The sequence below is a fragment of the Dermacentor silvarum genome, chromosome 2 (assembly GCF_013339745.2).
Source record: "Dermacentor silvarum isolate Dsil-2018 chromosome 2, BIME_Dsil_1.4, whole genome shotgun sequence".
NCBI lineage: Eukaryota > Metazoa > Arthropoda > Arachnida > Ixodida > Ixodidae > Dermacentor > Dermacentor silvarum.
Window position 1 is genome coordinate 239,448,297 of NC_051155.1, and position 20,246 is coordinate 239,468,542.

Here is a 20,246-nt window from a genome sequence, read left to right on the forward strand (position 1 = left end):
CATTTGCCGCATTTCGCTCTGACTGTTAGTTGGCGAGCTATTGCCGCTGAATGTTCGCTTGGCTGCTTGGTCAAGTTTCGGTTTCATTTTTGTGCTTTTTTGCTTATTTAAAATTATTTTCGAATTTCCAGAACAATTCTACTATCAGACACAGGACAGGGGGGTCTCCGGAACCTAAATATTCCATTACCTTGACATGGCAAAAAATTGCCGAAGTTTCCCTTTAAGCATTACAATTTTGGGTAACAATATGAAACACCAAACAGTAACTTTCTATCTCTGGCTTGTTGTTTGCACTTAAGGTCTCGAAATGTCCAGCTACAGGCAATGAGTTCACATCTTATGAGCTAATCACAATACCACTGCATTGGCACGGCAATCCAGGTGGGTGCAAAGAGCTTTGTCCAGCCATTATGGAGCATGATGCCTGCCTCATTGCTCACCTGAAGGTGTCCTTCAGCATGTGCCAAGTACTCATCAATCCAGCCAGGGTTGCTGGGCTGGCCACAGAAGGATCGCATCACCAATGTCAGGTGCACAACAGACAGCATCAGGGCAGTGCAACTGCAACCAGGCAAAAGGAACAAACCAGACATTGTGTCTTCAGGTGCTCACAAGCAGTGGTGAAATGGTACCACACATCTGCTCCACAAAGTGCTAAGTGTTCTACCAGTAAACTTCTACAGAGCGTTCATTTGTTCGTGTGACAAAAAAAAAAAGGTACCCGTTTTCTAAAATCGATGACATACAGCTAGGGAGGCCACCTTTACTGCGAAACAAAAACCCGGCACCAAGAATGCGGCAAGGAGGAGGAGGGGGGCAAGACTTTTTTTTTGCGATAAGTGCTGTATGCAAGAATATAAATATAAAATGAAAACAAAATAAAGTGGTGATATGTCTAGTATAATCATTGCATGGTTGAAATTTATTGAAAGGCTGTGTGTATAAAATTTGATAGACATTTAAAACTTTTAAACCGAGCAGGTAAGGCCAACAGCCCACTGAGTGTCGCTCCATAGCCCAGAGATGTGTGGAGGCAGGAATACAAACAATGTTTATCCATTTTGCTCATGTGGCCCAAATTGGTCATGCCAGCTGATGCGATAAGCGTGATGTGGCCCCCAAGAAGATGTATCAATGAGAAGCAACAGTTGTGCTTGGATTCATAGGAGAAAGCTTAGAAGAAAAATTAAAGAAAAATTTTGGTTCCAATTAGCCAGAGTGTTTTTTGCATTATCCAAATACAAAACCAACCAATTTAAAGGCTGTTGTTCCATTTAACCGGCAATCCTGCTCAAGTGATTTTCTTTTACCAAGATTCTACTGTACTTATTTAATAAGATGGACCACTTAGACTCGCAACTTTGGAAAACATGACAGTTTCACAACAGTGAACAGTTCAATGAATTATGAACAAATCTGCTTGCGGGAATTCAGTTGTTTCTTGCATGTGAGCACCAGACAAAGTGCTTGTGATGCATGTGCCGATTTAGGGAGAACCAGAAAATCGCCAAATGACGTGCCGGTGTGGGGATCGAACTGACAGCCAGCACTGTGATGGAGAAACTGGCTGTGCCAGTGGAGAACCAGCCAGGTGGCAACCTTAGAGACAGCGGCATTGTTCTGTTGCAGTGACATAGAAATTCTTTTGCCTAAAATTGATGCAGATGATGTATATTTCCCATTTGTTTTGTACAAAACAGGCATGCAATGCATGCATTTAAACATAGTATTTAACCGCATGCATCATGAAATGCCACATCTGTGCCGACTTTGAGTGCAAGTGAACCAGTGGTTTAGCCAGAAGAGTAACACATACATGGTACTCCTATATATGCAACATTCGGACGTCATCATTATCAGCCTATTTGATGCACATCGCTGGATGAAGGCCAGCTATCTCCAACTAGTACCTCTGTCTTGCGTCAGCTGACATTAGCCTGTGCCTGCAACGTTTGTAATTGCATCACATCATCTATATTTCTGCTATCCTTGACTGCACTTCCTTTCCCTTGGCACACATTTTGTAGCTCAAGTAGACCCCTGGTCCTAGCCATTAGATGGCCTACCTAAATCTTTTTCTTCCTCTTAGTCTAAACTATAATATCGATTACCCCAATTTCCCCTCTAATCCACACCACTGTCTTCCCATCACTTAATGTTATGCCTATCATTTCTTGTTCCATCACTCGTTACATGGACCTTTGCTTCTTCTCAAGCTTCTTTGTTAACCTCCAAGTTTCTTCCCCATATATTGGTACCCTCAGAATGCAATGATTGTGCATTTTTCTTTTCAAGGATAGCAGCAAGCCGCCGGTCATGACTTGGTAGCGCTCTAACCAATTTGGCCTAGATAAAAATTATAATACTCTTGCAAACATTTCAGAGGCTGATTGCCAATTACAAACTGATGTTCTCTTGCCCTATTTGGTACATGAGGCTAATTAACAAAAAGGACAATGGTGTCCTACCGTGCTTCCAGTAGCCTAGCATCCAGGGGTGGGTACATGGCCCGCACCACGTCGTCCACCCGTGGACCGACTCTCTGGGCAAGCTGAGCCAGCTCGGCCAGCTGTGCCTGAGTTGCTGGTCGCCGAACCGAGCCCATCGAGGCAGTCACCAAGCGCTCGGTCAGCTGGTGACATGTCTTCAGAACAGCCAGGCAATGTGGTACCAGTCCCCTGCATCGCATACAGTGACACACCATGAGAGTGACATACCTTACATCACTCATCTTTCAAATCAAATTTTTATTTTCACACGAAAATGTCAGGAAGACACAGCCAAAGAGCCATAAATTGGCTTGACAAAGCACTGTGCCTCAGAGTACAAGGTAGATGGAGAAAGGAACAATAGTAAATGCATATAAATATACTATAGGCATGTACAAATGCGAAATTGCAGAGAAACAAATAGTTTAAATCAGATTAGATCAGGCTGTGAGTGTCTAAGAGCACTGTATTCTTCAGACTCACATTCAATACGGGAGACAATCACACAACAGTGCTGTCTGTACGCCACTTGACCACCAATGCATGGACCTAACTGAAATCACTTCTGAAGGTATTACATGTAAGCATTTATTTGTTTTATTCATTATATTTGCCTTATTCAATAATACCCTTAGAAGGCGCTCAGATGATAGTATTACATAGGAAAACCTTGTATAGTGTCCATTTAATGAATCCCAACTGACAAGTGAGACAGCAGCATGTTCTATCATACATTGTACTAAACTGAAAGCACTGCCAAAAGTGAAAAATAAGGAATACAGCACTAGCGTAGATGAGAAATGGGGCCACACTGCTGATGAGCACGTCAGTGAGGAATAAAGACAATGACGACAATCTTATCACTGACCACCTGACCGGCCCATTCTTAAATACCGTAAGCGCACATTTTGAATGCAGTGTTAAATGTTGTGTGCCGGCAAGGGCGGCGACAAAAAAGTATCATTGTTTTGTTTCCCTACCAAGGGGGATCAATACTCTATCCCAGTCGTTCATCAACTGGAACATGTTAAACACTGCGCTAACTTTTGATAAGTGTAAAACACGATAGCCATGACAACTGGCCCAGGAATGTTGCAGAAATCAATACAGAGGAATTTGTAGAACAAAATAAATAACAAAATAAAGCAGCAAAATTTCCAATGCCCCCTAGATACACTACATAAAACTGACAGCAATAACACGATAAGCACAAAAAAAAAGCATTCAAGCCCCTGTGTGGGGCTCATTGGCTCGAGATGCTCACACAGCACAGTTTTTCTGCATCTTATCAAGAGGTCGAATCAAGACTCGGCATGGCTTCAGCAAAGTAGAGATACTCACGTAGCATCATCTACCCACTGCTCATCCGCCAAAATCTTCTCAATGTCCGGGTGCAAGCGCACATCATCAAGTTCCATGTCAGCTGCTTCATTCTGACTGTGGATCAGGTGTACATCAGGCCTGCAGTGTGAAGTAAACGCAGTACTGTTTTCAAGGAGTTCTAACCATAGCACAAATGAATCTGTTATTTCCACTATTAGTATTTATAGGTTCACATCCTAAAGCAAGGAGTGAGCTACGGCAATTGTCGTCGTGGAGTATTATTGCAGGCTAATTTCGAATGCCGAGACCTTGCTTTAATAAAGGGAATGCTCAAAATTGTACCAATATTATTGCTCTATTTCCCATGGTGCTCTTATAATAGGTAACAAAATGCAAATGAAGGCACACATCAAATTCAACCATGTGGAAAGTCTGCCAGTGTCTGGGACAAAAGTGCAAAACTAAAAGCATGGTGACGAGTCATTGGTGGTTCTCTGAGATATGTATGAAGTACACAAGAAAGCAGTACTAGATGTCAGTTTGGTTGGTACTAGTTACTGCAGAACTCTTAAACAGTACAGAAAGGGTTAAACTGAACTAAATATTTAAGCACAAGTGCTTTTGCACTTCGCCACCATTGAAACATAGATGTCAAGTTTATCAATCAGTCACCAAAACTGTGCACAGATCCATTGCTGCATATATGGATGAAGCACATGAACGCAGGGTCACAGGCTGCAAGAAAATGCATCTATGGATGACTGCTGTCATTTTCAACGTGCTAATTTCTGCACTGCCACATCTGTGGAGAGGAAGCAAAAAGGTGTTGCTCAATTACTCATCAGCTTAGCTCTTGCTGCCCAGTAGCCAATGGTAGGTGCAGAACAGCAAGCGCTACAGTATTCTGTCACAAGGAATGTCCACTTAATAATTGCAATAAAGTACAGGCACCAGATGCTTGGACATCCCCATGCAACGAGAGAATGCAGCCAGTTAGGCAGTGTCACTCTGAGAAAGATTTTTTTTTTTTCACTCACTTCATCCTTTGCTGATTTCTTTTTGCCAGGCACACACTAGCCATAGGTTGGCAAAATAAATGAAACTCACTCAGACTTACTCATAAAATATATTTTTTGCTTAGGGCTCACTTGCACTCAGATTCACCAAAATTTTACTTAGGCAGACTCACTCGGACTCGGACACCCAAATCATACTCAGCCGGGCTCACTCAGACTTGGACTCACATCTCTAGGACCCACTCAAGTTCACTCAGAATCGGACTCAAGGGTCAATCTGAGTCTCAGTGAGTTTGCCGACTTATGCACACAAGTGGTCTAGCCATAACACCGAAATTGGCCAATGCAAGAAGCCAAGTTTGTTTAACAACTCATCAAATGCATGTGTGCTCCACCTGCAGCTTGTAGTACTACCAGGTTCCTTCACAGGTCGCCTCATGTTCCAGAAGTCTAGCCCGCTGTAACTACAGTTGACATAAGGTATGGTGGTAGCACAGCATTTGCTGGCTTTCTTTGAAATACGGCGAACTCTATGCCCTTCAGACTTTCAACAGCACTAAAGCAGGTCATTGTGCACGACTATGGAACTGCCAATAGCCTTTTCACAGCAGCAGTGGGCCAATCTCGAATAGGCAGTACATTCACGTTAGGCAATACTATATTGCTCTGCTATCTGTTGAGATTACAATGCAACTGTTTCCAGTGTTTCTTTTCTTTTAAGCGGTGTCTGGCTTGCGTAAGTACTCAAAATTTGTGTTTGTCTCTGGAAGAAATAAGTGCAGCACGAATTTGTTAGGCTTAGCATTGCAGCTTGCACAATGAGAGAAAACACAATGCAAAAGGAGCCCGAGATCTTTCTTCCAGCATTCCTTCGGAAATTGAATCAAATGTGGCATGTAAATACACCTATGACTTTCTACAACTACAAAATTACGGTAAATTTCTGTATATGTGGCAACTTAATGTCACGGCTTGAACTAGCAAGACTTTAATAAACCACAACGCACACAAAACAAAAAGAAAAAAAAAAATGCGCTGACAAGACTCGTTGCCGAGTCTGTGCGGGACATCATACAGCTTGTGTAAATGTCAGGGCCTGCTTCTCTCTATGAAATCTTGCGCATGAAAGACAACTGGCTAAATAGAACTTTTTAAAATAAAATAGAACAGATGGTAATGTTCATTAACCAGCAAAAGAAAGCCAGAGGAAGAGCATCAGGAATTATTATTGTTATCAAGGCAGAGACCACTTTCTGGAGCAATGCGATAAACGCAAAAAAGTAACACAAACTGTGGGGACTGTGAAAAATGTTTGGATTTTGCACATTAGCTCAAGTGTTTTCTTTTTCGCTCACAGACATAAACCTAAGTGAAGTTAGTCGGATAACTTTCATACCTTTGGAGATCAGGACGACAGATCCACCACATTATAGCATTGCATCTTAACCTTTGTACAAAAAAAAAAAGCTTATAAAGGTAAAAAGAAAGCATAATTAATTTCTATGATTTGCATGGCTTCACATTGGTGTTGCTAAAAATTAAGCCCCCCAGTTCCCCTCCTTATTCTTGTTTCTAGCTATACTTGTGTCCTGCCTGACAAAGTTATGACAGCATCGTCATCATCATCGGCCTATATTTATGTCCACTGCAGGACGAAGGCCTCTTCGTGCGATCTCCACTTACCCTTGTCTTGCGCTAGCTGATCCCAACTTGCGCCTGCAAATTTCCTAACTTGAACCCCCCCCCCCCCCCCCATTTTTCTGCCGTCCTCGACTGCGCTTCCCTTGGTATCCATGTTGTAACTCTAATGGTCCACCGGTTATCCATCCTATGCATTACATGGCCTGCCCAGCTCCATTTTTTTCTCTTAATGTCAAATAGAATATCGGCTATCCCCGTTTGCTCCCTGATTCACACCGCTCTCTTCCCGTCTCTTAACGTTAGGCCTAACATTTTTCGTTCCATTGCTCTTTGTGCGGTCCTTAACTTGTTCTCGAGCTTCTTTGTTAACCTGCCCCATATGTCAGCACCAGTAAAATGCAATCATTGTACACTTTTCTTTTCAACAACAGTGGTAAGCTTCCAGTCAGGATTTGGTAATGCCTGCCATATGCACTCCAACCCAATTTTATTCTTCTATAAGTTTCCTTCTCATAATCAGGGTCCCCTGTGACTAATTGACCTAGATAAATGTACTCCTTTACAGACTCTAGAGGTTGACTGGCAATACCGAATTCTTGTTACCTTCCCAGGCTATTGAACATTATCTTTGTCTTCAGCATATTAATCTTCAACCCCACTCTTACGCTTTCTCGGTTAAGGTCCTCAATCATTTGTTGCAATTCGTCCCCATTGTTGCTGAATAAGACAATGTCTTCTGCAAACCGAAGGTTGCTGAGATATTCACCGTTGATCCTCACTCCTAAGCCTTCCCAGTCTAAGAGCTTGAATACTTCTTCTAAGCATGCAGTGAATAGCATTGGAGAGATTGTGTCTCCTTGCCTGGGGGGACCCCTTTCATGATAAGTAACTTTCTAGTTTTCTTGTGGAGAACCAAGGTAGCTGTGGAATCTTTGCAGATATTTGCCAAGATATTCACGTATGCCTCCTGTACTCCTTGATTACGCAATGCCTCTATGACTGCTGGTATCTCTACTGAATCAAATGCCTTGTCATAATCATATGACATCATATGACAGCATATGAGCAGCCTTACCAAAACACAATGACTCACCGTGAGTCCTGCAGCTGACGGCTGAGGTGGTCTTTGTTGGAGCAGTACCGATGCCTGCATACCACAATCAAGGCAACCAGGGAGCTGACAAACACCACCGCTAACACACTGATGGCTACCGCTACCACGGCATCCATGATGGCACAGCTGGACCCATCAAGGCACCCCTGGAAAAACATCAAGCAAGATTGCGCAATTCTGTGCAGACACAAATAATGATGCACTCCTAATGGCAAGGACCGAAAAGAAAAAAATTATGTCCAGTCTGCTGCAGGTTTGCTGCAAACACATTCAAATAGCTAGGAATTTCGGAATGTCTTCAACCAAATAGTGGATTTATTAAAACACATTTCAGAGCCACCTAGGCTCCTTCTACAGGGGTAATTAACAACAAATTGTGGTGGGGTCCAGCTTTCTTAGAATGCTTTCATAATAGATATTTCCTTTGGTTTTACAGTGAAGCAGTATATGGCTAGGTTCTTGCGGATCACGTCCGCAGACAAAACACTGTGTAGAACAACAATTTTTGGCGGCGAAAACTCTCGTCTCGTTCACTTCGTATATACCAAAATTGGCATGGAAGGGTAAGAATGTATGACTAACATGACTGATAGGTAGGGGCTCCGTGTTTTCGGATAAATTCAAAAAAATCCGATAAACACTAGCCGGTAAAATTTTCGACAATTCGGATTTATCCGATAAACTCCAATTTTAACGGCCAATATGACCCTGTTCCATTCTATATCGAAAGGGCATGGTCTAAGCAGTCATTGATACATCGGCTGGTTTGGCCGATACAAACTTTACCTCACGTCAACAGTATCTCGTAGACCACACCCATCGCACATTTAACAAAGGGCTTGTTGTGCACTGAGTGAGGGACGTATGACCGCTCAACGACTGTCGCAGACCTTCACGCTGCTGTCGCTCAAAAGTGGAGACAGACAGTTGAGAAGAACCTTTTCAATGCACTCCAGTACACCAGTGAATCGTTTTGGTATAGTGTTCAAATTGTGAATCTAAATGTGAAACATGAGTTACCCCGCGCGTTCGAAACTTATGCGCCATATTTAAGTTAGTGTGTCTTGAAACAGACGACATGAGCCAACTCATCAGTGATTTTGCGAACTATCAGAGCTAATTGATCAGTAACATTTTCAGGGTAAGGGCATTTTCAAACCTGAGAATCATCAATCGAAAGGAGCATGCTTCCATCAGTGACAGCAACCTCGTAAAGTATGACTGCGTGTATTACAACAACCTTTAAGGTTGTAATATGCACAAACGTATGTGTTTTGTATTCAAGTATTTGTGCTTGTGTGTATATGTGTTTGTGCGTTCAAACCTTCCAGACAACAAAAATACGCTTCGTGTGTTCTGATGTTTTCGTGTTCAGATATCATTTCATCTAAGATTTTGGAGTATTGAGAATAATGCAAAATTTAACTCCGAATTTCAGAGAATTGAGGATTTACGTGAAATAAACTCCGATAAACTCTGAATTTACGCCAGAAAATAAACTCCGAAAAACACCGTCCGAATTTCAAGAAAAATAAACTCTGAAAACATGGAGCCCTACTGATAGGTCATGAAATCAATAACATCACATGCTCGTCATTACGTCACGATGAATGATACTGAAATCACGTGTGGCGCATACCCGCATTGGATATGCGGGTATGAGCCAGGGATATGCAGGTATGGGCCATGGACAAGAAGGAAAGAAAGAAAGAAATCACGTGTAGCTCATACCAGGGCCGCAAATTTCAGCTTCGCTGGTTTACCATCTGTACGGGGTGCATGGGCAGTGAACTTTTAAAAATTCTGCACCCTGCCACCGTCCACTGTTAACCCTTAAGGAGCTGATGTGGCTCTGAAATATCAGGTTTGAAAAAATCTGCTATTTGGTTGGAGTCAGCCTTACGTTCCTAATTAATTAGCCCAATGAGCCAGGTATTTCTGTTAAAATGTTTGGCTTCCAGAGATTTAAATGGCTGTATGTGTGTAGTTGGTAAAGATGTGAAATGAGTTGAAGATGCCTCTTGGATATATTTACATATAGTTTATCCATCAAGGGCCCTTGACAGTGTTACTATAACCTCAACTTGTTCACATGCTTTGTGGAAGTTAGGCATTCCTAAGTGACCCTCTCACTGCCACTGTCTCCAATAAACTGCAGCGGACCATATACATAAAACGCTTGACATAAAAGACTTTAATGGGAAATGATTTCTGTAAAACCTAAATTTAATTTATGCAAAAATCACAGTATAGCCTTTATATGACTTAAGAAAACACCATGTTGCTAATACGATTAAGGGTGATTAACAATAGCCAAAGGCATTTATAACACCCTTTATTTATAACAGGCGGGCAAAGAATCTTAAATTTATCACTGCCAATCAGCAGGTTTAACTCATCTGAACTTTTCTTTCAATGTAGGATGGGGGACAGCTAGCTATATAGGAAGGCTACTATTGGCAGCCCAATTTTGTGTGGCTCTGGGTGTTTAATTTGCATTTTGCAAAGCAGCTGATCCTGGTTGCCTCATTTTACCTAGTATCTTAACCATGCCAGATTTTTTTCAGTGATTAAGCCTCAGTGAATCTGTGCAAGAACACCAATTCAACAAATAATAAGTACTTCCAGTCACAAATTCCTGCACATTTTACTGCTATGAATTGCTCATTTTGCAGTCCCACATGGGAACTATCAGCTAGAAAGAAAAACACAATGCCTGCCAAACAATATTCACTTATTCCTCATAACATCTATGTGACAGGAGTTATTCTTTGTTCTCACAATGTTTTAGAAAAGACCAGAAGATGAAAATGTAAGAAAAACATCTGCCTTTATGCGGAAGCATACCGCAAAAAGGCAGCATCAACAGTTGAGGGTAGTATTCTTGACTAATCACTTTACGACATAGCGACATTCATTTAGCCGGGGGCTGCACAACATATGGCCTGCGAGCAGATTTCAACTGGTCCACAGCCGAGTTTAGGTTTCTATGGTGTTCAGAAGCTACAATCAGAACATATCCAGGTGATAAGAAAAACACAATTTTGTCACCAAAAGCAATACTGTTGACACACGTTGAAACAATGTTGACACAATACAACATAAACCGTTGACGGCATTCAGCACATTAAGACAAATAAGGTGGGTAAGATCACTTGTTGGGAGAAAATAGAAAAGGCAGATGAGCACCACATATATTCGCAAGTTACGAGGCAAAAATAGCATTTTGGCGTAGCATGCATAATTTAATCAAACATGCACTTTCCCAATAAGCTTGTATTAAATTATTGTGGAAGGTAGCACCTGTGAACAGATGCTTTTGTTTAGTGCTCACCTATGCTTTTCTGCCTTGACAAATATTTGCTCATGTTGCAGCCAGTCGGGAGTAGGTGCATCAGTTAAGGTTATTTTGACCTACTGAAAGGCCGCCAACGAAGTCATTTGAGGGTTTCCACTCGAAAAATACAAATGACACGCTGCTCTTCGACACATTTTATAGAGCCCGTAATTAGGTGACCAAAACTTGGCGGGCCAATTTTTTTACATGACACTAGCCCAACTCGTATTAGTATTAGGTAGCAGACATAACCACTTTTCGTCAATTTTAACGGTGAAGGCTGCAACATTTTCATTTGGTATCATCTTCTAAAACTGACATGTTAATAGTGCCTTTCTGAGCAATTTCTGGCATCAAGTGTTTTCAATTTGATTATGAGCATTCATGCACCTGACAAAATCTGCAGGATACGTCGAGACCCTTTAAATAGAATTCCAACGGCATTTCATGTCCTTTAAAGCTAAGCAACAGAGCGACCATCTGACTGCAACTGTACAGGGCAGCTAGAGCTGCATTCACCTGCAATGTTCACTGGAGCTAAAAGGCATGCAGAGGGAGCAGCCCCTCCAACGGTTTTATATAGAAACTTTGATAAAAGCAAATACAGACACATAGTTAACAGTGCCTTGAAATTGTCATCTCTCTTCAAAACCGCCTACATCTGTGAGCAGATGTTTCCGGTGATGACTGTGAACAAGAGCCGCCTTTGGTCTTCAAGGAGCGGCGTGACAGCACAAGACGTGCTGAGGACAGCAACAAATGACACCAAACAGACTGCCCTTCCTCAAGCAAAAGATGCAACATATTGCACTAACCCCTTCAGTTACTGTATCACACCTTTGTGTACACGACTTGTTTTTGCCAGTTATGTCCAGTGGTGGCAAGGAAAAAGCATCGGACATTGAGCTACAGGTAAATATATTCAATGTAGCTTTCACTTCAGTGCGCTGAGTATTGCCACACACGACCACTTTAACGAAGGTGCTGCCATATTTTACAGGATGTTTGGCGCGCTTCGCTCCGTTAGCACCAGACTTGTTGTACATGACAAATTACATGTAATTAGTTACTTGTAATCAATTACATTTCTTGGTAATTTTATAATTTATCGATTACTTCTATTACTCGGAAATGATTACTATAATTCAATTATGTCTATCGGTAACCAATTACTTGTACCCAGTTGCTTTATTGATAAGACAAGCTGTAACAGAAGCTGCAGCTTTTAGCACTTGAATTTGGCAAGAACTACAGTAGAACGCCCGCAATCATTGAACGTGACAGCCACCTGGATGCGCTTGTTTCAACAGGCAAACCCGAGTTTATCACACCTTTCTTGAAGGCACTTTTAGGCTGCATTCATGGGCGGTAAGAGCTACTACTCCCATCTTCGCTGAACACAGTCTATGATTTCTCTCATATAGACAAGTTTTTGTCCATTACACATACTTGTTCCTGCCCGTCTGCATTTTACGTGACTCATATACACCTATTTTGCAATTGTAACACAAAAAGTGCTTTTAAGGCTTGAGTGAAGGTTGAGCGCTTCATAGAGGACTCAGACGCAAGTATCACAGCATTGAGCAACCACCACGTAGTGCGCAAGGTGTTCGTACACTACAACACCGCCAGTCCTTCCAGCGCGCACAATGAGCGAGTATTCAGTGTTGCTGCTGATGTCTTTAGAAGAAAAAGAGGGAACATGAGCGATCAATACCTTGAAAAACAATTGTTAGTAAAGTTAAGCAACATGTGAAGGGCTGCAACAATGCACTGAAAGAGTCAGGCCAACTCGTTTTATTGATTTACTGTATTCATGCAATAATAATAAAAGTTGGAAAGAAAATAATGCGAAAGGTAATCAATTACTTTTTAGTAATTGCTCAGTTACTTTTGTGGAGCAGTAATAGATAGCTTAATCAATTACATTTCTGACTGAAGTAATTGTAATTGTAATCAATTACCTTTTTTTTTTCTGTAACATGTAAAAGTCTGGTTTCAGCCAATAACAAGCCTGTTCATGTGCTTTGAACTGGTCATTCTATTCTCTTTATGAAGACACACGACAGGGGATCACTGTTCACTAAATCAATATTTTTAACTGGTAAATTATGAGGACTCAAAAGTAAATGCACAAATAATCCTACAACCTTGGTTTACTTTTAATAGTCTGCAGCGCCTTGGATTAAAATAATAAAATTGGCATGTTTATCGACACTTTATCATTTACTTACTGAAAGGAGCTAAAGTGCGACCCGCGGCTTTGGCCCTCGCTGGTTTTTAGTGGTACAGCCCTAGTTTGGTCGATCATTGACAGCATCGTCCCTCCAGCGGCAGTGCATTTTGTGAATTTCTCGGCTGAACCCTCGCATGAGATAGTAGTGCAGGTAGCAGAAAATTGCACAAACATTTGTGGCCGATAATGCACATAAAGTTAGCAAGGAGAATCAAGGGCACTGCAGGAACTGAAACACTGCATTACATTCTAAAATATTTATTTGCACTGATAGCTGCATGGTATACGTAAAAAGATTACGCAATGGACAGGGTTTCAAAAGGATGTGCAGGGGCATATATAAACCTTTGGTTATCTATATTATTACCAGTCAAACTATCTATATTATCACCGTCAACTATGTTATTAGCCAGTCAAACGAAAAAACTGTAGCTCCGTCGCCGCATGTAAGCTTGAAGCAACAAGTTCAGCGTGCCATCATACCACCCGCTCCATTTTTACACACGCGTCGCAAGCCAGCGGTGTCAATTAGGAAAACTTTGCCAAGGCCTCGTATGTAAAAAACTTGAGCAAAATCAGTAACAGTGCGGACAATTACGAATAACACAACAAAACTCTGCGAACGACGGAAACGAATGTGCTGTTTTGTAAGCAATGCCGCATAGCGAACATCCTTGACAAACCGGTTGACATCACGCAGGTTGAATACATCTATTCCAAGCACCACAGAGGCATTATATTGACATCATTATGTGCTCAGTTATGATAGTTTTGTGTAATGTAAAACAGCTTGAGTTGTCGCCACTAATCCCGCAGCCTTATTTTCATTCCCGACGCACGCCGTGTATACGAGAAGCCATAGAGCAACAGGTCTTGAAGTTGTGCGTACTTGCCAAAAAAGAAAGTTGACAGTCACATGTCAGGACTCGAAACAGTAACTCTAGTTAGCGCCGACTTCAGTCCACTTAGTATCAACACAATAACAAGAGTTTTCACACTGGAGTTCATTCACATCACACGCAAAACGGCAATTTACAGGGCTACTCGCGAGTCAGTTGCCTCACACCCCCCCAAAACAGGATTCATGCAGGCCGTCGACGCTTCGTTTTGCTGGCGCTGCTATTCATACAGTTTCGAATTAATGTGCGGCGTGTCCACGGTTATAAATTTTGTAGCATCGTAGCATGAAAGTTTATACTAAGAAGTGGACTTGGATTTTCTGATCTGTCAAAGCACTGTATACATATAAGCTCTTTACTGTAGAATACAAAATTGGTAAGTATTTTTATTTGTTTAACGTATCATCATCAGCCTATATTTATGTCCACTGCAGGACGAAGGCGGTCTTGCGCTAGCCGATTTCAACTTGCGCCTGCAAATTTCTACTTCATCACCCCACCTAGTTTTCCGTCGACCTCGACTGCGCTTCCCTTCTCTTGGTATATCCATCATGGTGTAAGATGTATCCATTCTGTAACTCAAGGGTCCACCGGTTATCCATCCTACGCATAACATGGCCTGCCTCAGCTGGCCTGCCTGGCTCCATTTTAGGTGCGGACTTCCTGTCGTAGTCGCCACGGTAAATCACGCGCAATCACGCGTTCTCCCACCGGCGCTTCTCCGGCGCCGCGCGCCGAGTGGCAAATAAAACGGCGCGTTGGCTCAGGAAAAGCTCTTTCTGCGATGGACGACGCTGAACTGCAAGCTCGCAAGGAGCGAGAACGCGTGCTCGCCCGCGAAAGACAACGTCGACGCAGGGCCGATGAAGCTGTACGTGTCCAACAAGCAGCGGCCGCTCGGCAACGTAGGCAAGCCGACCCACATCTGAAGGCCCGGCAAGCAGCGGCCGCTCGGCAGCGCAGGCAAGCCGACCCACAACTGAAGGCCCAACAGGCAGCGGCCGCTCGGCAGCGCAGGCAAGCCGACCCCAGCCTCGTCGAAGCCCAAACCGCGGCCGCACGCCAGCGCAGGCAAGCCGACCCACAGCTGAAGGCCCGGAAAGCTCAGTACAAACGGAGGAAACGACAAGCTAATCCGGATCTTCGACAGAGCGAAGCGGCAGCTAAACGCCAGCGCAGAGAAGAGAACCCGGACCTTCGAGCAGCAGAAGCAGAGGCTCGCCGCGAGAAACGTCGTCTGCCCGAGGTGGGAGGAGCCGACGCACGCTTCAAACGTGACTTCCTAGACCGGAACTTCGGCTATAGCTGCAAAGTGTGCGACCGCCTGTGGTTTGACAACGCGTTGACGAAAATCGCCAACATACGAAGTGCACAGTCGAGAGACAACGCCATCGCAGTGCTGCAACAAGAATTCCCAGCAACATCGCGAACAGATTACAGTGAGTACGTAGTTTGCTCCGCATGCAAAGATTCGTTGATAGCTGGAAGGGTCCCTACAATGAGCGTAACACACGGTTACCGCTACGTTCCCAAACCAAGCGATCTACCCGCATTGAACCCCGTAGAAGAACGATTGATCGCTCCGCGACTCCCGTTTATGAGCATCAGGCGCTTAACGCATGGCAACTGCCAGTACGGGATCAAAGGCCAAGTCTTGAATGTCCCGATAGATGTACAGAAAACGGTGCAGAGTCTTCCCCGAAACATAGCCGACGACGTAGCCATCAATGTGCATATAAAGCGGAAGTTGCTGAGTAAGCCCTCGTACAAGTCCGGGCTTGTCAAGAAACGGAACGTTCACGCTTGGTTGAAATATCTCGAAAACTCACCGCTGTACAAATTTCTAAAGATCAAGATCGATTGGAACCGCCTCTCCCAGTTCGACGATGAAGAACCCTGCAAAGACGATGAGATAGAACCCGCGCCTGAAATTGCCGATCTCGAAGATCCCGTACAAATGGTCACTGCGCTGAATACGATGAGCCATACAATGATTTACGATGATGGTGCCGCAGCAATAGGAAAAGTCTCAGCCGCGCGAGACATTTGCACGGAAGACGAAGCAGCAGATTTAGCTCAGGGAACACCGTGCCTCAACATAGCTTCCGGTGGAGGCCAAGCACCCATCTCGCTACTCTTTGACGAGTACGCAGAAGAACTGTCGTTCCCGCTAATTTATCTCGGTACGCCCCGCAAAATTACGGGACCGCACTCAACCCCGTTTATGAAAGCGAGCAGCGAGATCCGCAGAACCGACCGCCGCGGAGTGCACCCCGAGCACGTGCTGTACATGGCGATGAAGGTGATGCGCTACAATCTACGCGAGAAAAACATGACCTTTAGAACTAATCAAATTACAAACAGCATCACGCGCCAGCAAATGGAAAGCAATGATTTCCTGAAAGAAGCTCTTAACCGAGATCTAGCGTTCATGTGCAGCCTTCCAAACACGGTCCAGTACTGGCAACATAGGCGCAAGGAACTCTTCGCGATGATCAGGCAACTCGGCAAGCCCCACGCGTTCCTAACGCTCTCGGCTGCAGGAGTGCACTGGGACAGGTTAGTGGAAACCCTCGAACGATTGCGCGTAGGACCCGAGGGAATCGCCCGCGCGTTGGACGAGCTCAACAGTTTGCAGAGAGTAGAGCTCTGCAATAACGATCCAGTAGTATGCTCCATAGACGGGTTTCCTTTCCGCCGCCGAACAGGCCGGACGTGTTTCGAGCGAGCTCCTCAACAACGACCACCACCAAGGCCACGAGCAGGGAAAGCGGCGTCCGTCTCGGCTCCCTTTTCTCCTCGACCTGGCGGCCGGCCAATGACTCCGACCATTTTCGACCTTTTCGAACCCTTGTGATCTGCTACGCCACCGACGCGCTAAGCATAGCGCGCAACGCTCGACTCCGAGCGCCTGCGCAACGCGCAGCTGCGTTCCACGCCACACCTGCGGCCGACGCCGCCAGTTTTCACCACCTCCGCCGAAACCGTTCGTGACCATCCAAGCCGCCGACATGGCATACCAAGTCGAAGGCGTCTCCATCACCCCTGCTGAGCTAGAAGCCGACTCACGATGGATCCGTGGCGTGAAAGCACACCGTGCAGCCGCGGCCCACCAGGCCATCGCCTCAACGCCGCCTGCCTCGCCCCCATCCAAGACCCCTACTCCACCGCCAGCCATCACCCCCAGCACTACCACTCTCCGTCGTCACGCTCCCCTCCCTCGTCTCCCAGCAGAGGACTTCAAAATCGTTTTCAGACCGGGAGGGGGGCTTGACCTCCGCACTACCACTAACGGAGCCCTGCTACAAATCCTCTGCACGCTTGCCACCATCGACTATGCCACCGCCCGCACCGCCGACCGTGTACGGATCAATCCGTACAACAACTCCCTGACTATCAGCACCCCATCTGAACCCCGCGCTCATCTCTACCTTCGGGTATCGGAACTCCGCCTGGGTCCCACCTCTTACCCCCTGCGTGCCTACATGGCAGCACCCGACAACGCCCTCCGCGGCATTATATACAACGCCGTGGACTCCCAAACCCAAGACGAGATCGTCCAAGATCTACAAGCCATGAATGTCAACACCCCCTACGCCATCGCCGACGCACGCCAGATGGGGCGCTCGCAATCTATCCTCATCACCTTCGTCGGCACTACAACACTCCCCAGTGCCATCGTCTTCAACTGCGGGATCTACCGCTGCCACCCGTTCCGCCCGAAAGCCGAGGCCTGCACTAACTGCTGGGCTCCCGGCCACCGCGCTTTTCAACGGCGATTTCAACGCACCTCATACTAGCTGGGGCTACCCCCAGAACACCCGCAAGGGCCACTCGCTCTGGACTTTCATCCACAATGAATGTCTTTCCGTCCTTAATGACTTCGCTCGCCCCACCAGGATCGGATCCAGTGTCCAACGAGACACCAATCCGGACCTTACCCTCGCCAAAAATGTAGCCGATCCGACCTGGTCTAATACGGGAGTCTCCTTCGGTAGCGATCACTACATCCTCTGCACCACTTTCCCTCTCCCCTCCCTTGCTCGCACCTCTACTCGTCTCACCCAGATAGTTGACTGGGACCGCTTCCGTTCCACTCGTCTTTCTACTTCCTCCTCTGCTCCTATCATCGATCTCTCTGCCTGGACTGAGACCCTTTTGGCAGACGTCCATACTGCCACATCCACACTCCCTGCAGCACCACACTCCACCACGGCAGACAGCCGTCTACTGCACCTTTGGGAGGCCTATCACGCTGTCCACCGCCGGTGGCAGGCTCAGAAACACAATCGCCGCCTGCGCCTCCGTTTGGCCCGGCTCGCGTCGGACATGGAGGAGCACTGCTCCTCTCTTCTTCGACAACAGTGGGGCCAGACATGCGACCGCATGGCCGGCAACCTGGGTCTCCGCGACACGTGGTCACTTCTCAGGGTGCTGCTAGACCCTACACACACCAAAGCTTCCCAGCGCAAGGATATATCCCATCTCCTTCACTCCTCCCCACTCACCGATACTGACTTCCTGGCGGCCCTCCGGGACCGCTACCTCTGCACCGACCCCCCTACAACTCTTCCCGCCTACACCGGTTCCCCCAACCCTGACCTTGAGGCGGACATCTCCCTGGGAGAGGTTCGTGCGGCGCTACTCACGCTCCGCACCACTTCGGCCCCGGGGGCGGAACGCATCACTAACAAGGCACTCCGAAACCTAGATACCCCCTCCCTCGAAGCCCTTACTGACCTTCTCAATGAGCATTGGCAGGCTGGTACTCTTCCTTCCTCCTCGACCCATGCACGTGTCTCTTTCATCCCCAAACCCGGTAAACCTATTGCCCTCGAGCACCTCCGCCCCATCTCTCTCACCTCCTGTCTCGGCAAGCTGTTCGAGCACGTCATCCTGGCTCGCCTCCAGACCTATCTGGATCATCATGACCTATATCCGGACTCTATGTTCGGCTTTCGTCCCCAGTTGTCCACCCAGGATGTCATGCTCCAGCTTTCCGAGGATGTCCTACACCTCTCCCACCACAAACGCGCTCGAGCTATCCTGGCGCTGGACCTTACCAAAGCATTCGACAATGTACACCACACCGCCATTTTGGACGCTCTCTCCTCCCTTCATGTCGGACCCCGTGTCCATGCTTACGTGACCGCTTTCCTCGCCCACCGCACAGCCGAGATCTCGTACGGCCCACTTTCTTCTCCTTCTTTCTCCCTTGGCAACAAGGGTACTCCCCAAGGCTCTGTCTTGTCCCCTCTTCTATTTAACGTCACCCTCTTCCCGCTGGCACGTGCACTACGCACTATCCCAGCTCTGTCTCATGCTTTCTACGCCGATGACATCACCCTATGGGTGACCACCGGCAATCTTGGCGACATGGAGACCACTCTCCAGGCGGGCGTGGACGCGGTGGCGACTCACGCCCGGTCTGTCGGGTTGAGCTGCTCCCCGGCCAAATCGGAGCTTTTGCTCTTTCTGCCTCGGGGGATGGCCCCCCTGTCGCCTTCTCCACTCACAGTCTCCCTTGACGGCACACCCATTCCCCTCGTCTCTACTCTCCGCATTCTCGGACTCTTTCTTCAGTCCAATGGCAAGCACACCACCCTCATCACTCGACTCACAAACACTGTACACCAGACCATCCGCCTAATACGCCGCATTGCCAACCGTCACCACGGCATGCGCGAACACGACCTCCGCCGCCTAGTCCAGGCCTTCGTTCTCAGCCGCTTCATCTATTCTCTTCCTTATATTTTCCTTTCACGCACCGAGGAAGACAAAGTCAACAGCCTCATTCGTCAGGCATATAAGTCGGCCCTGTCTCTTCCCACATCTACTTCAACGGCTCGGTTACTGTCGATGGGCGTCCACAACTCCCTTACAGAGCTGACGGAGGCCCATCGCACGGCCCAGCTCCTCCGTCTCTCCCGCACTCGGCTGGTCGCGCACTTCTCTCTACCCTTAAACTCTCCCCTCTTACCCCCTTCCCACCTCACTGCCCATCCCTTCCCACGTCTACTCCCTGCTAACCGTTAATCCCCTCCCTAAGAATATGCACCCTGAACACCACCCGTCCCGTAGAGCAGCGCGAGCCTCCGCGCTCTGGCGTCAGTACGAACGGCAACCCGCCGTGGCTTACGTGGATGCCGCCCCGTACCGCCACTACCAGCCCATGCCTTGCAGTGCAC

The 20,246-nt window shown here is 46.3% G+C and overlaps 1 protein-coding gene across 8 annotated transcripts in view; it reads right to left on the reverse strand.

The window, feature by feature from the left end:
• The window catches only part of LOC119442961 (transmembrane protein 98), a 40,634-nt gene that overhangs the window by 8,393 nt on the left and 11,995 nt on the right, over positions 1-20,246 (reverse strand). For 2 of the 8 annotated variants that reach the window (XM_049662481.1, XM_049662479.1), the window contains exons 2-5: positions 7,566-7,732; positions 3,834-3,953; positions 2,472-2,681; positions 444-564 (exon numbers count right to left, since the gene is read on the reverse strand). In XM_049662481.1, coding sequence (XP_049518438.1) covers positions 444-564; positions 2,472-2,681; positions 3,834-3,953; positions 7,566-7,702 — 588 coding nt within the window. In that variant the 5' untranslated portion in view covers positions 7,703-7,732. Of the gene's footprint in view, positions 1-443; positions 565-2,471; positions 2,682-3,833; positions 3,954-7,565; positions 7,733-13,157; positions 13,179-14,048; positions 14,218-20,246 lie in introns of those variants that run through there. The other 6 variants (XM_049662478.1, XM_049662477.1, XM_037708052.2 and 3 more) reach the window with 5 other exon arrangements.